General features: G+C 40.1%; 1 protein-coding gene across 1 annotated transcript; it reads left to right on the top strand.

Annotated features, from left to right (window-relative positions):
* Positions 1-2,060: 2,060 nt before the first annotated feature.
* On the top strand, positions 2,061-5,331 carry LOC148920533 (uncharacterized). The gene is made up of 5 exons (XM_089044662.1): positions 2,061-2,630; positions 3,035-3,155; positions 3,255-4,104; positions 4,147-4,246; positions 4,441-5,331. Exons 1-5 carry the CDS (start codon positions 2,061-2,063, stop codon positions 5,329-5,331), a joined length of 2,532 nt encoding a protein of 843 aa, XP_088900788.1.
* Positions 5,332-11,906: the final 6,575 nt, after the last annotated feature.

Genomic DNA, 11,906 nt, shown 5'->3' with positions numbered 1-11,906 from the left:
CTGCCAAGTGTGCAAACATTGACACCAATTTCGTAAGGGTGTTAATCAAGGGATATATAATAACAAAAAGTTAAGCTTAATGAAACAACACAAGATGTCGATAAAGAGATAATAATACCAGCACAGTTGCATCTAACAGATCATTGTAGCACAGATTTCCATCTGGTATGGGAGTTGAAATAAGATATTCATGTTGATTCTGAAATTAATGTAAATCAGAAAAGATATCACAGCTCATACCTACCTCACAATCCATGCCCCTATACAAAAATCACAACATGGTTTCACCAAGAAAATAGGATTTTTCAGTAACTCGAAGTTCTAATGGTTTTAATGTCAATCACGAAAAGGTAACAAAATATTTACTCTCATTTTCATTTTGACCCTCACTCGTTGTTTGTACGTGTACCGTTTGGTGGAGAGAGAGAGAGAGAGAGAGAGAGAGAGAGAGAGAGAGAGAGAGAGATGAGAACAAGTCATCACCTCGGCATCTGCTAACCTAAAACATCTACGACAACAAATCAACATTATCGTCATCATGATTTGACACCAAAAGAAAAAGAATAAGGCTGCATGCTGCATAATCAATTTGAGTAACATGTAGAACTAGTGAGAAACAAATCTAGTGCAAACAAACAAAAGTCAAGATGAGAGGTGTACCATAGTCAGCTCCTGAATATACAACGTGCTCCAAAGTAAGGTGGGTTTTACTTCTATGAATTAGCTATCACTCGTGGGGTTATTTGTAGGAACTTTGTATGAATTTGAATTGTCCAATTTCTTGGACCGAGCGATGTCGGATTCAACCCAAAACTTGGGAAACATAATAATATGGTGGGAGTAGCCATTTGGTGAGTTTTGAGTGAAATCAATTTCCTAAAACTATGCAATACACCAACCACTCCATTACAGAAAGAACTTCGTATGAACCTGAATTGTACAATTTCTTAGACCAATCGATATCGGATTTAGCCCAAAACTTGGGGAACATAATAATATAGTGGGAGGAGTCATTTGGTGAGTTTTGGACGTGTGAAAACTACTTTGAAATAAAAGAGTTTTGGTGTGGTCACAGGTGGTGATTGAAACAGTTCTTTAATTAAAATAAAAGAATTGTGATTGTGATGATATTGATGATTATGATTACCTTGGTTATACAAGGATTGTGGCATGATAATGAAAGTGCATGTGGTTGTATACTTATGTGTAAATTGACATATTATACTCTAGATGTGGTTTACTCATACAAGCTTTAGAAAGCTTACCGGGTTGTTTTGTGGTGAACCCGGTGTACTATTCAATGGTGTAAGGAAAAATCCTGTAGGTCGTAGAGACCGTGAGCAGAAGAATTAAGATAAGGAGTTGGAGGCTTGTTGGTGGTTCCACAGAGTGCAAAGTGTGGTGTGAGAGTGTTGGTGAGTGTTAGACTTCCGCTGTGTAAATTAAACTCTGAGGAGCAGATTATGTAATATGATGATTGTTCATTTTATTATGTAAGTGTGTAATGTAATATTTGACTCAGAAGAGTTGAGTCAATGTTGATATTGTGGTTCGGAACAGTGATGTGGTACCAAGAAAGAAAAAAAAAAATCTAGGTACCATTGTTGAAGGTTCCGAGCTTCACGTTCCAGATTTTTGGTTGTTCTGTTTAAACTTATAGATTTGTTGTTGTTGAAAATTCGGGGCATGACATACACATTCACTACTTGGTTAATGTTGGTAATTTATCGGTAGGTAGTGATTTGACTGTAGAATCAAAACCGTTGTGTACAGTTAAATCCGTCAAGTTAACTATAATTCTAACAATGACCCTAATTTTCAAGACATGAATATTAGAATGGCTGTTTGTGGTGGGATAATAGGGTTAAAGTGGAGGTAAATATTTGCTCAAAAAATCTGATTGACTCTTGGGTGATTGTGCCCTCGGGTGTAAGATTTAGAGCTTTGTGGGTTTATGGGTCTCTCCATACCGGGAGGAGAAGGAGGCATGTTGGGGTTGGTTAGATTCAGTCTTGGGGTCTGTGGCTTCTCCCTGACTTTGCATTGGGGACTTCAATGATATGCTCTGGGATTTTGAAAAGAGAGGTGGAAGGAGGTTAGACAAAAACAGGAGAAGATATCTACATGAATTTTTAGATAAAAATGAGTTGTTGGACCTGGGGTTTCAGGGTTCGTCTTTCACTTGGAGCGGGACTAGGGCTGACAGAGTGGTTGTGCAGGAAAGACTTGACCATGGGCTGATAAATGTGTCTTGGCAGGAAACTTGGCCAAACTCCCACGCCATCCATTTACCAGCTGTGGGCTTTGATCATTGTCTTGTTCTAATTCTGACTGAGACCAATGTTAGGAAGGGATTCAAGTCGTTCAAATTTGAGGCGTTCTGGACATCTGATCCTGAATGCAGAGAGGTAGTTGATAGGATTTGGGGGCCTTGTAATCCTGCTGCCCCTCACTTCTCATGGGACACAAAGTTAGGAGCTTGTAGAAATGAATTGAAACAGCGGAGTGATGGGAAATTTCAAAACAACCGGAAAATGGCCACTACTCTCCTCTCTGAGTTAGACAGCCTCCAACAAGACTGGGCGGAAAATACCAAGAAGATCAAGGAAGTGGAGACGAGTCTTAACCAGGTTTGGAGGAGCGAAGAGCTATACTGGAAGCAGAGGGAGAAACCTCAGTGGCTGAAACATGGTGATGCAAATACTGCCTTTTTCCATAATTGCACAATAAAAAAAGGCGAAGGAATCGACTTGAAAGAATAAAGAATCATTCTGGAGATTGGGAAATGGATGAACATTATGTGCTTAGTATAATCGAAGATTATTTTAAAAACTTGTTCATGTCCGAGGGCCAAGAGATTGGGGGGACATTCTAGCTTTCGTTCCTGCTGTTTTTTCGGATGACATCAATGCTACTCTTTTGGCCCCGATCTCTAATGAGTCCAAATGAGGGCCTTGAAATCTCCAGGACCTGATGGTTTCTCTGGAATTTTTTACCAAAAATATTGGAGCATTGTGGGAAATGATGTGTGCAGGTTGGTCAACCGCTTCTTCTTCAACACCATGTCTATGGAAACGTTAAACAGACCGAGATTGCCTTAATTCCTAAGGTTCCCCACCCGGAATGGGTCATGGAGTTCCGCCCTATCTCCCTATGTAACTATTCCTATAAGATTATTTCAAAGATTTTAGCAAATCGACTACAGCCCCTCCTGGATAAATTCATCTTGTCTCAACAATGTGCTTTCATTCCAGGCAGACAGATCCAAGATAATGTCTTGGTGGCTCATGAAGCTTTCCACTCATTAAAGATTATTAGGAGGAAAACAAAAATCTTTGAGATGGGGCTCAAGCTGGACATGAGTAAGGCTTACGATCGGATTGAGTGGGATATTGTTCAAGTGGTGCTGTTAAAGATGGGCTTTGCTAGTAAATGTGTAGGATGGGTCATGAGATGCTTATCTTCTGTTGAGTTTGCTGTGATTGTCAATGGGAAAACGGGAAGCTATTTCACTCCGACTAAAGGGCTCAGACAAAGGGATCCTTTATCTCTATACTTGTTTATTATCGTTAGTGATGTGCTCTCTTCCATGATCAATCAAGCCATTGTCTGTGGTTTCATCCAGGGAATGAAATTTGGTAGAGGTGACCCGACTCTCTCACATCTCTTTTTTGCAGATGACTCACTTATGTTTCTCAAAGCAACAAAGGATAATTGTCGAGTGATTGTGAGAATCTTGGACTCTTATTGCACGGCCTCGGGTCAGCTTGTTAACTTTGAGAAATCAAATATGTTCTTCAGCCCAAACAAGCCTTTGGAGGTGAAGAATAGGTTGAGGGCTATTCTTAATGTCACCATCTCTGAGGATCCGGGCAAGTATCTTGGGCTCCCAACTTTATGGGGAAGATCGAAAAAGATGGCGCTAGCTTTCGTAAAGGATAAAATCTTGGGGAAAATCCAGGGGTGGAAGCATGGCTTACTCTCTCAAGTGGCAGGAGGTTCGATTAAGTCTATTGCCCAGGCTGTCCATTCTTACCCTATGTCTGTTTTCCTCTTCCTGAATGGTTTCTGTCAGGAGATTGATAGTATTTTGGCAAATTTCTGGTGATGACAGTCTCAACAATCAAATTAAATTCATTGGATCAGTTGGAAGGATCTTGGCATGCCTAAGAATGAAGGGGGAATGGGCTTCTGCAACCTGAAGGATTTTAATGTTGCCTTCTTGGCAAAACAAGGGTGGAGGATGGTGATGGAGCCTCAAGCTTTTTGGTCTCAACTGCTAAAAAGTAAATATTCCTGAATGGCGACTTTCTCTAGGCCGTTAAGGGGGCTAAGTCATCTTGGGCTTGCTCTAGCTTGCTAGTAGGAAGAGCTATAATCATGAGGGGTGCTAGGTGGCAGGTTCTTGATGGTAGCCGTGTTAATCTTTGAACTGATAAGTGGACCCCCGGGTGCTCTGAGCATGGTCTGCAATCAAGCCATCACAGCCATGTGGTTTTGGAGGCAAAGGTTGAGACTATTATTGACTGTCATTCTCGTGAATGGAACTTGGAAGCTATTGGTGGCATCTTTTTGTCAAATGATGCAAAAATTATCAGAGCCATGCCTTTGGGTGATGGTTGGGAAAAGGACAGGCCTATCTGGCCTCTAAACCAGATGGGTAGTTACACTGTCAAATGTGGTTATAACATGATACACATGGGTCACCTTGATACTTCGATCAAGCCCTCCAGCCCAAGAGTTTTAGATAAGGCTCTATGGAAGTTGATTTGGGGCTCTCAAATGGTTCCAAAGTTAATGAATTTTTGGTGGAGAATGCTTAGGGGTTGCCTGCCAACAAGGGACGCTTTATTCAGGAGACACCTTGGCACCCCCCCATTATGCCCTATTTGTGGGGAGTTCCCGAAGTCTGTAGGGCATCTTTTCCTCCTCTGTAATTGGGTCCAAGCTGTATGGTTTGGGGGCCCTTTGAACTACAGGATAAACAGGCAGAGTATCACTTCTATGAGTGAATGGCTGATGCAAATTTTGAAGTTTTCACAAGATTGGGGATATGATCGGAAGTGGCTAATTTCCCAAATTGTTTACACTTGCTGGAGTATCTGGAAGAGCCGTTGCTCTGCAGTTTTTGAAGATATTAGTGTGTGCCCTCGCCGTACTTTGCTGGTTGCCCAAAATTTGATCAATGACTTCAATCTTGTGCGGTGTCCTCCTGGGGATGTGGTTTTAGTGGAGGATACTGATGATGGCAATAGGGTGGTTAGATGGTCCCCCCCGCCCACTTCTATTTACAAAATAAATATTGATGCATCTTGGGTTAGTAGTACTTAGCAAGCGGGTCTGGGAGTTGTAGTGAGAAATTCTGTTGGCAATTTTATGGGTGGTTTGAAACGACTGATCCAATTCCCACTTTGGAATCCGGTGAAAACTTTCAAGCGACACTGTGTATGAGGTCAAAATGACCAAAATGTCACAGCGATAACACAAGCGAGGACTCGATTTGTGGCTGCACAGGTCGCCTCGTACCCTTTACGAGGATCAAGCCACACGTAGTTCTTTCCTCTGTTCCTGACCTATAACTGGTTGTTTAATTGTAACTGGTTTACTTATCCGTAGAACATATTCTAGGGCTGACATTTCTGGAGTATCCGGGACTCCGTTTTATGATCCGTCAAATCCTATACGATCCTGGAAATACCTAGATTAACATACTGGAAAATGACGACGATCCAACGGTTCAAACTTACCGAACCCGGAAATCGCATAATAGGCGAGATCCGTTCGAGGTTCAAACAATATCCCAATTAAGTTCGGCGAAATCCTACACGCTCGCGAGGACTAGGAGATCATTCTAGGACTGACTGTGGTCCCCACCTGCTGCCCACGCGCCGCCACACGCCTGGCGCGCGTGGTGCCTAAAGCGATAACGCATCGCCGGAAAAGCTCAACATCTAGGCTCAAGACTCCTATCCTAGGTATAACACCCCATTTGGAGCCACTTTTGTTCTTGGACCTACCCCAAAAAGTGGCCGGAAATAGCCGAAATAGAAGCTCGAAAATCTGTCAAAACCTAGGTTTCGAAATCGTTCTCCTACACGTGAAATCAACCAATTCCTATCCAACAGGCAGCTAGAGCTCAAGAAATAGGTGAGAAACCAATACCTCACTCATCGGAAATGGTGGCCGGATGACGGAGAACGAGCGCCTGAAAGTTTCTCCCGAAACCGATCGGGTTTCGCAAATCCGGCGGATTCCGGTGGTTTCGACTAGGCTTGGCGGGAAGGGAAGAGGAAAGCTTCCGGTTCCTTTCGATCCGGTCCCAAGGCGGAGGTGGGGTGTGGCGGCGGTGGCTTGGAGAAGCCACCGGCTGGAGAAAGTATCGGGGTGGGGTGCGGAGAGAAAGAGAGAGAGAGAAACTGAGGGTTTTAAAAAATCTCATTTTCCAAAATTACCTTTTTTCCCTTGAGTGTATTTTGACCTTATTTTCTTCGTTATAAATCCGATTCGAGTCCACTACGTGTCTAAGGACTCGTTTCGTCACGCTCTACGCAACGGTATAATTGAAATCCCTAATTTCCTTCTTGGTCAAAAAGTCAACCTTTGACCTAATAAAAATTCTAAGGGCATTTTAGTCTTTTCTTCCAATAAATTAATAATTAAATACTAATTTTAGGTTTGGGTTATTACATGGTTGCTACGATACTAGACTTGCATCTTCAGCAATTGAGGTGGAAGCCCATGCTGCTTTGAAGGGGGTCAAGCTGACTGAAATGGGGTTTCCAAACGTGGTCTTTGAATCTAACTCAAAGAAACTCGTTCAATCAGTTAAAGGAAATATTTTGAAAGGTTGGTGGATGATTTATCCTATCCTCTCAGCTATTGGGTGACAATGTCGCAACTTTAATTCTTGTTCTTGGCACTGGGTCCCTCGAAGGGCAAACCGAGCAACGGATCTGCAGCTCATGAGCTAGGAGGAGGATGTGTGATGAAGTTTGGGCTTCCAGCCCCCCATCCTCTCTGGTTTTTGTGTTGCAAGCTCACAGACTTCCTTGCCCCCCGCGGTGCTAGTGCATCTGTCGAGACGGACGGGCTCCCTTTGAGGCGTCATAGTTTCTGGTCTCTAGCCTTTGTTATTCTATAGCTGTTGTGCGTTTGGTCTCTAGCCTTTGTTCTTCTTCCTGTCTTTGGTTTTATGTATGTTTCTTCCCTCCTTTGTCTTTCCTTCGTTTTGAATGAAAGTTTCTCTTGACCAAAAAATAAAAAATAAAAAAAATAAAATAAAATTAGAATGGCATAAAAAGGGAGCCAAGTGACGATTAAAATAGCAAAAAGGCAAAAGCAGAGAATCATACCATTAAATCTTTGTTCCGTATCATACATTAAACACAAGAAATAGATTTCTTTAAGTTAACAATGAGGTATGCATGACAATCGAATTCGAAGTTTAGAAACTTATACATTCCTTCATGGTAATTTCCCATATCTTTTTTAATATATTAATCTTTAGAGTTGATTTTGGGGGAAATTAGGTTCCTTCATGGTAATTTCTCGTATCTTTTTCAATATATTAATCTTTAGATTTGATTTGGGGGAAATTAGGTTTGAAAATTATTTATTTGCTGCAAGTCTTTGTTGTAAAGAAAGTGGAGGAGCTTAATGATGATGTTGGAAGCAATCCAATTTACTGATAAATAGGCTTTCCATTGCTTAGAAAAATACACCAAAGGAGAAGAGAGGAAAGAAAGGAAGAGAAAGGAAGAGTGGGAGGAAAGAAGAGAGAGTGTGAAATCTGAGCGTTAGTGAGTTTTATCTGGGAGAAAATTTTGTCAGTGTTTCATACTATGATTATTTAATTATTATAACAATTTATCAGCATAATAGTCTCTTCTCTTTACTTCTATATTTTTCCAGCTCAACACTATGTGGTTATTTCTTTGTCTGTCATATATCTCCTCTCACTTTACTACTACGATGACATGCAAACTTTATTTTATATATTTTCACAATTTTTATGTTGTTTCATCCATGTTTGTATGTTGTTTCATCCATGTTTGTTTTATTTATGTTTTCGTACTGTAATTTGGAATGGTGTGGTTTTATACCCCATCCTGTTATTTTATGATGGTATAATTTTCATTGTCATCGCTTTGTAACACATATTATCGTAATAAAAATGATGGTGTGATTTTAAAACCCATCTTATTATATCTTGAATAGTGGCATAGTTAAATTGTCCACAATATATAATATGTTATATACTTCATATATATTAGGTGGTGGTTTTATCCTCGCATTTACTTTATTTATTGTATGGTACATGTTTATTACCCATACGATAGTATTTATTTAAAAGTGTGTGTGGGTTTATCGTCCACACAACTGCCTTTAGCATTCATTTTATTTACTGTATGGTGTAGGTTTGTTACCCATATTGTAATAACCCAAACCTTAATTAATATTTAACCATTAAATTATTAAGAGGAAAGGACACTTTTGCCCTTAGAATATTTTAGTAAAGGAAAAGTTGACTTTTTGACCGAGAAAGAATTTGACCATTCCACTTACACCGTTGCGTAGTGCGCGACGAAATGAGTCCGTAGACACGGAGTGGACTTGAATCGGAGTTGTAACGAAGAAGTTACGATCAAAGGAAGTCTAGTGGTAGAATCGTAATTTTTGCAAAGTCAGTTTTTAAAAGCCAAATCTCTCTCTCTCCTCTCACGCAGAATCAGACCTCTCTCTCTCCTGTGTTCAGGCCAGCCACGACCTCCGTGGCTTCCAACGAAGATTCCGGCCACATCCGGCCGCCTACGGCCATGATTTTGGATCCCTTCTCTTCGTCTCTCTCTCCTCTACACATCTATACCAAATTGCAGCCCCAAATCTAAGGAAAATTAAGCCAAAATCCAAGCCAAAGTAAATTTCGGGGTATTTTCTGGCGGATTTCGGCCGCCACACTCAGTTTTCAAGAGACAGAAAGCTTCGTTCGAGGGCTTTAGAGGTGGAATTGATCGTCGAGCCAAGGCACCCGGCACCAGTTGACTCGCAGGAGGGACCTTCAATAGGTCTAGCGAGCTCAGACTAGCAGTGAGTGGACTCTTTGTTTTCATAAATGAATTTATGCAATTCAGTTACATTATTTAATATCGAATAAATTTTATTCACATATTAGTGATTTATATATTGATATTAGCTTTTAAATATTTTAATTTATATGTTGTCGAGTGAGATACCCTTTAAGGGTAGAGGAACATGAAATTTTAATTAAATATCAGATAAATGGCAGCAGAGTTCTAGATTTAATAGAATTCAGTATTCATCAGATCTTTCAGAAACTTTATATATTCTCTTAAGCCACCACAGGTACCCAGATATACATATGTTGCCTTCGGATATGATGATGTCCACGGACATCCAGGTTGCCTTCGGATTTTATCAGTTGCCTTTGGTTTAGTCAGCATGCTTGACAGTTGCCCCACAAATTCTATGGTACCCGGACTCATGATGAGCCGGAATGCGAATCGGGTTGATTACGGTCCCCAGATCCTACTAGTTTGTGGCTCGGGTTGACTTTGTGTCACCGAGACCTGCCAGGGGAATTGACGGATATCAGGAATTGATGGTTATCGAGGAATTGACAGATATTAGGAATTGACGGAAATAAAGGGGTACACCTAGGTGGTAGTTGTAAACTGATTTTAGTGCTTTTAAGAGTTTAAAGATGACCATGAGTATGATTGGCATATATTTATAAATATATGAGTGCATTGATTTCAGTATGTGTATGATAAAAAGAATGAATTAGCTTTGTAAAATTGTTTTTACAGTGGGGTTAGTACGTTCTTATGTATTTTCTAAACTTTGTTTTTGGGTCCACTCACCTTTTTAATGTTTTGCGCCCCCAAGCCATAGACGTGCATCTGAAAGCCACCACAGGGCAGTTTCCGCTTCCTGCATCTCTTCAGCTGGGTGTAGGGTTCTTGACCCTACAAATGTTTCTTCTTCTTGTAAATTAATCTGTATAGATGCTCTGATATTGCCCTTGGGCTCGAACTTTACTGTTGATTGTATATATATGCATGCTGGAAGTTGGATTGTGTATATATGCTTGTTTTGACAGGTGTAAGTTTTGGGGAATGAACAAATTACAGGGGAGACTCTGCCGAATTTTTGGTAGAAGTCAAGGCTAAAATGAAGTTAAGGTTTAACCAAAGGGGCAACCAGGTCATTTGTGCTCAGCGCCCGCTAGGTGTCGACCACGCAGTGGTTCGGCTCAGATTCCAAAGTGGAATTTGGGTCGGGTCCTGTCACATATGGCAATATTTATTTAAAAGTGTGGCGCGAGTTTATCGTCCACATAACTGCCTTTATCTTTATTTAAAGTGTGGTGTGGGATTATCGTCTACACCAATAATTTATTTTACGAATTAATTGTGTGATATAATGAGTTTTACAACATACAGAGATTAGGACTAGAAGTTCCTTGATTCTCATCATACAACTACATCAGGACCTAAAGATCCTTGATGATGATAATGATATGAGAGCTGGCAATCTCTTCGATACTATATTTGTAAAAAAGTGATCGGGCTTGAAGATTCTTGATTCTTGATATGTAAATAAGGACATGGGGTACCTTGATGATGAATAGTTACTGTATACATGAATAGTGACAAATGCATAAATATTAACCATTTTGAATAAACTGTCGCTATATACAAAAAGCAACTTGCAGTTCCTTAAACTCATGGATGAACAATTAAATGAGATGTCAGAAATTATGAAAATGTCCATACCATGAGAATATGTGATTTTGGCCTAAAGTTCAAAATCTAACAATATTGAGAACCTGAAGTTCCAACAATTAAATGGACAACCCTTGAGGTATTATTGCAAATTGTGGTACACCACATATTTCTTTCGCATAACAATCGACACCTCAAGGAAGAAATATATATTGTGAATTCCAGTTGTTAAGGATACACCATGAAAACGGAAAATATCAGGATAAACCTCAAAGGACGAATTGAGGCTCCCCGCATATTTTGTTATATTATATGATATGGGCCGGAAGCCCATGGATCTAAATATACGAGAGATCCCAAACCTGAAGTTTTGGTATATAGTAGTTAATGCTCTTCACTACTATATTGCAATATTATCATGGCTTTTACTCAATTTATATTTCATGCCCATTTGAAAAAGGCAGATAAATTTTCAAGTTGTGTTTAACCTGGGCCAGAAGGTCTGGACTCACATGCGTTGAAATATGTAATTTGAGAGATTTGATGTGGTTATTTGAACCTATAAGACACAAGGTTCCAACCCGTCATTTTGAAAAGACGTAAAAACCACAGGTGCAAGTTTAAGAATTTACCCAATTATTATAACAGGAAAGGAGCATACAACAGATAGATTCTTTTCACTTGCAAGGAAGGAGCAAGCTTTTTAAAAGCTATACAATTCTATTATATTCTGGAAGCCTCTAAAGGAACAGGATGACATCTCTTAAGCTTAGCCATGAGCCTCTCATGATCTCCCAGAATCTTTTCAATGGAAATCTGCAGCATTTCAACCCTTGTCTGCTTATCAATGGAGTATGAACTCACCATTTTCAACAAGGCCTTATTTTCCTCTTTAAGTTTCTCAACCTCTTATAGAGACTCATGAAGCATTCTCAGAAGAGACGAATTTTTAGGGTTTAGCTTCTTAATCTTGTTTGCCTTGGCACGCAAACGATCAGCCATGTTAGAAACAGAAGCAACACTTTGAATGCTAAAAGCCATATTGAGTCATCAATAGCCTCTTTGTTAGACCTTCCTATTAACAGTATTTCATCCATATGAGTAAGGAAATTCCTAGCTACTATGACAGCAGTCGTATCATTCATCATCACAGAATCATCA

The sequence above is a fragment of the Prunus mume genome, linkage group LG2, assembly GCF_029339155.1.
Source record: "Prunus mume cultivar Tortuosa linkage group LG2, ASM2933915v1, whole genome shotgun sequence".
NCBI classification, from domain to species: domain Eukaryota; kingdom Viridiplantae; phylum Streptophyta; class Magnoliopsida; order Rosales; family Rosaceae; genus Prunus; species Prunus mume.
This window is presented reverse-complemented; position numbering and strand designations above follow the sequence as displayed.

Bases quoted from the DNA above. Each gene is read 5' to 3' on its own strand.
- LOC148920533 (XM_089044662.1), top strand. From the start codon at position 2,061: ATGCTCTGGGATTTTGAAAAGAGAGGTGGAAGGAGGTTAGACAAAAAC. The intron at 2,631-3,034 runs GTTTGGAGGAGC...TGATGTGTGCAG, and splicing joins TGGAGACGAGTCTTAACCAG to GTTGGTCAACCGCTTCTTCT. The intron at 4,247-4,440 runs GTGATGGAGCCT...TGAACTGATAAG, and splicing joins CAAAACAAGGGTGGAGGATG to TGGACCCCCGGGTGCTCTGA.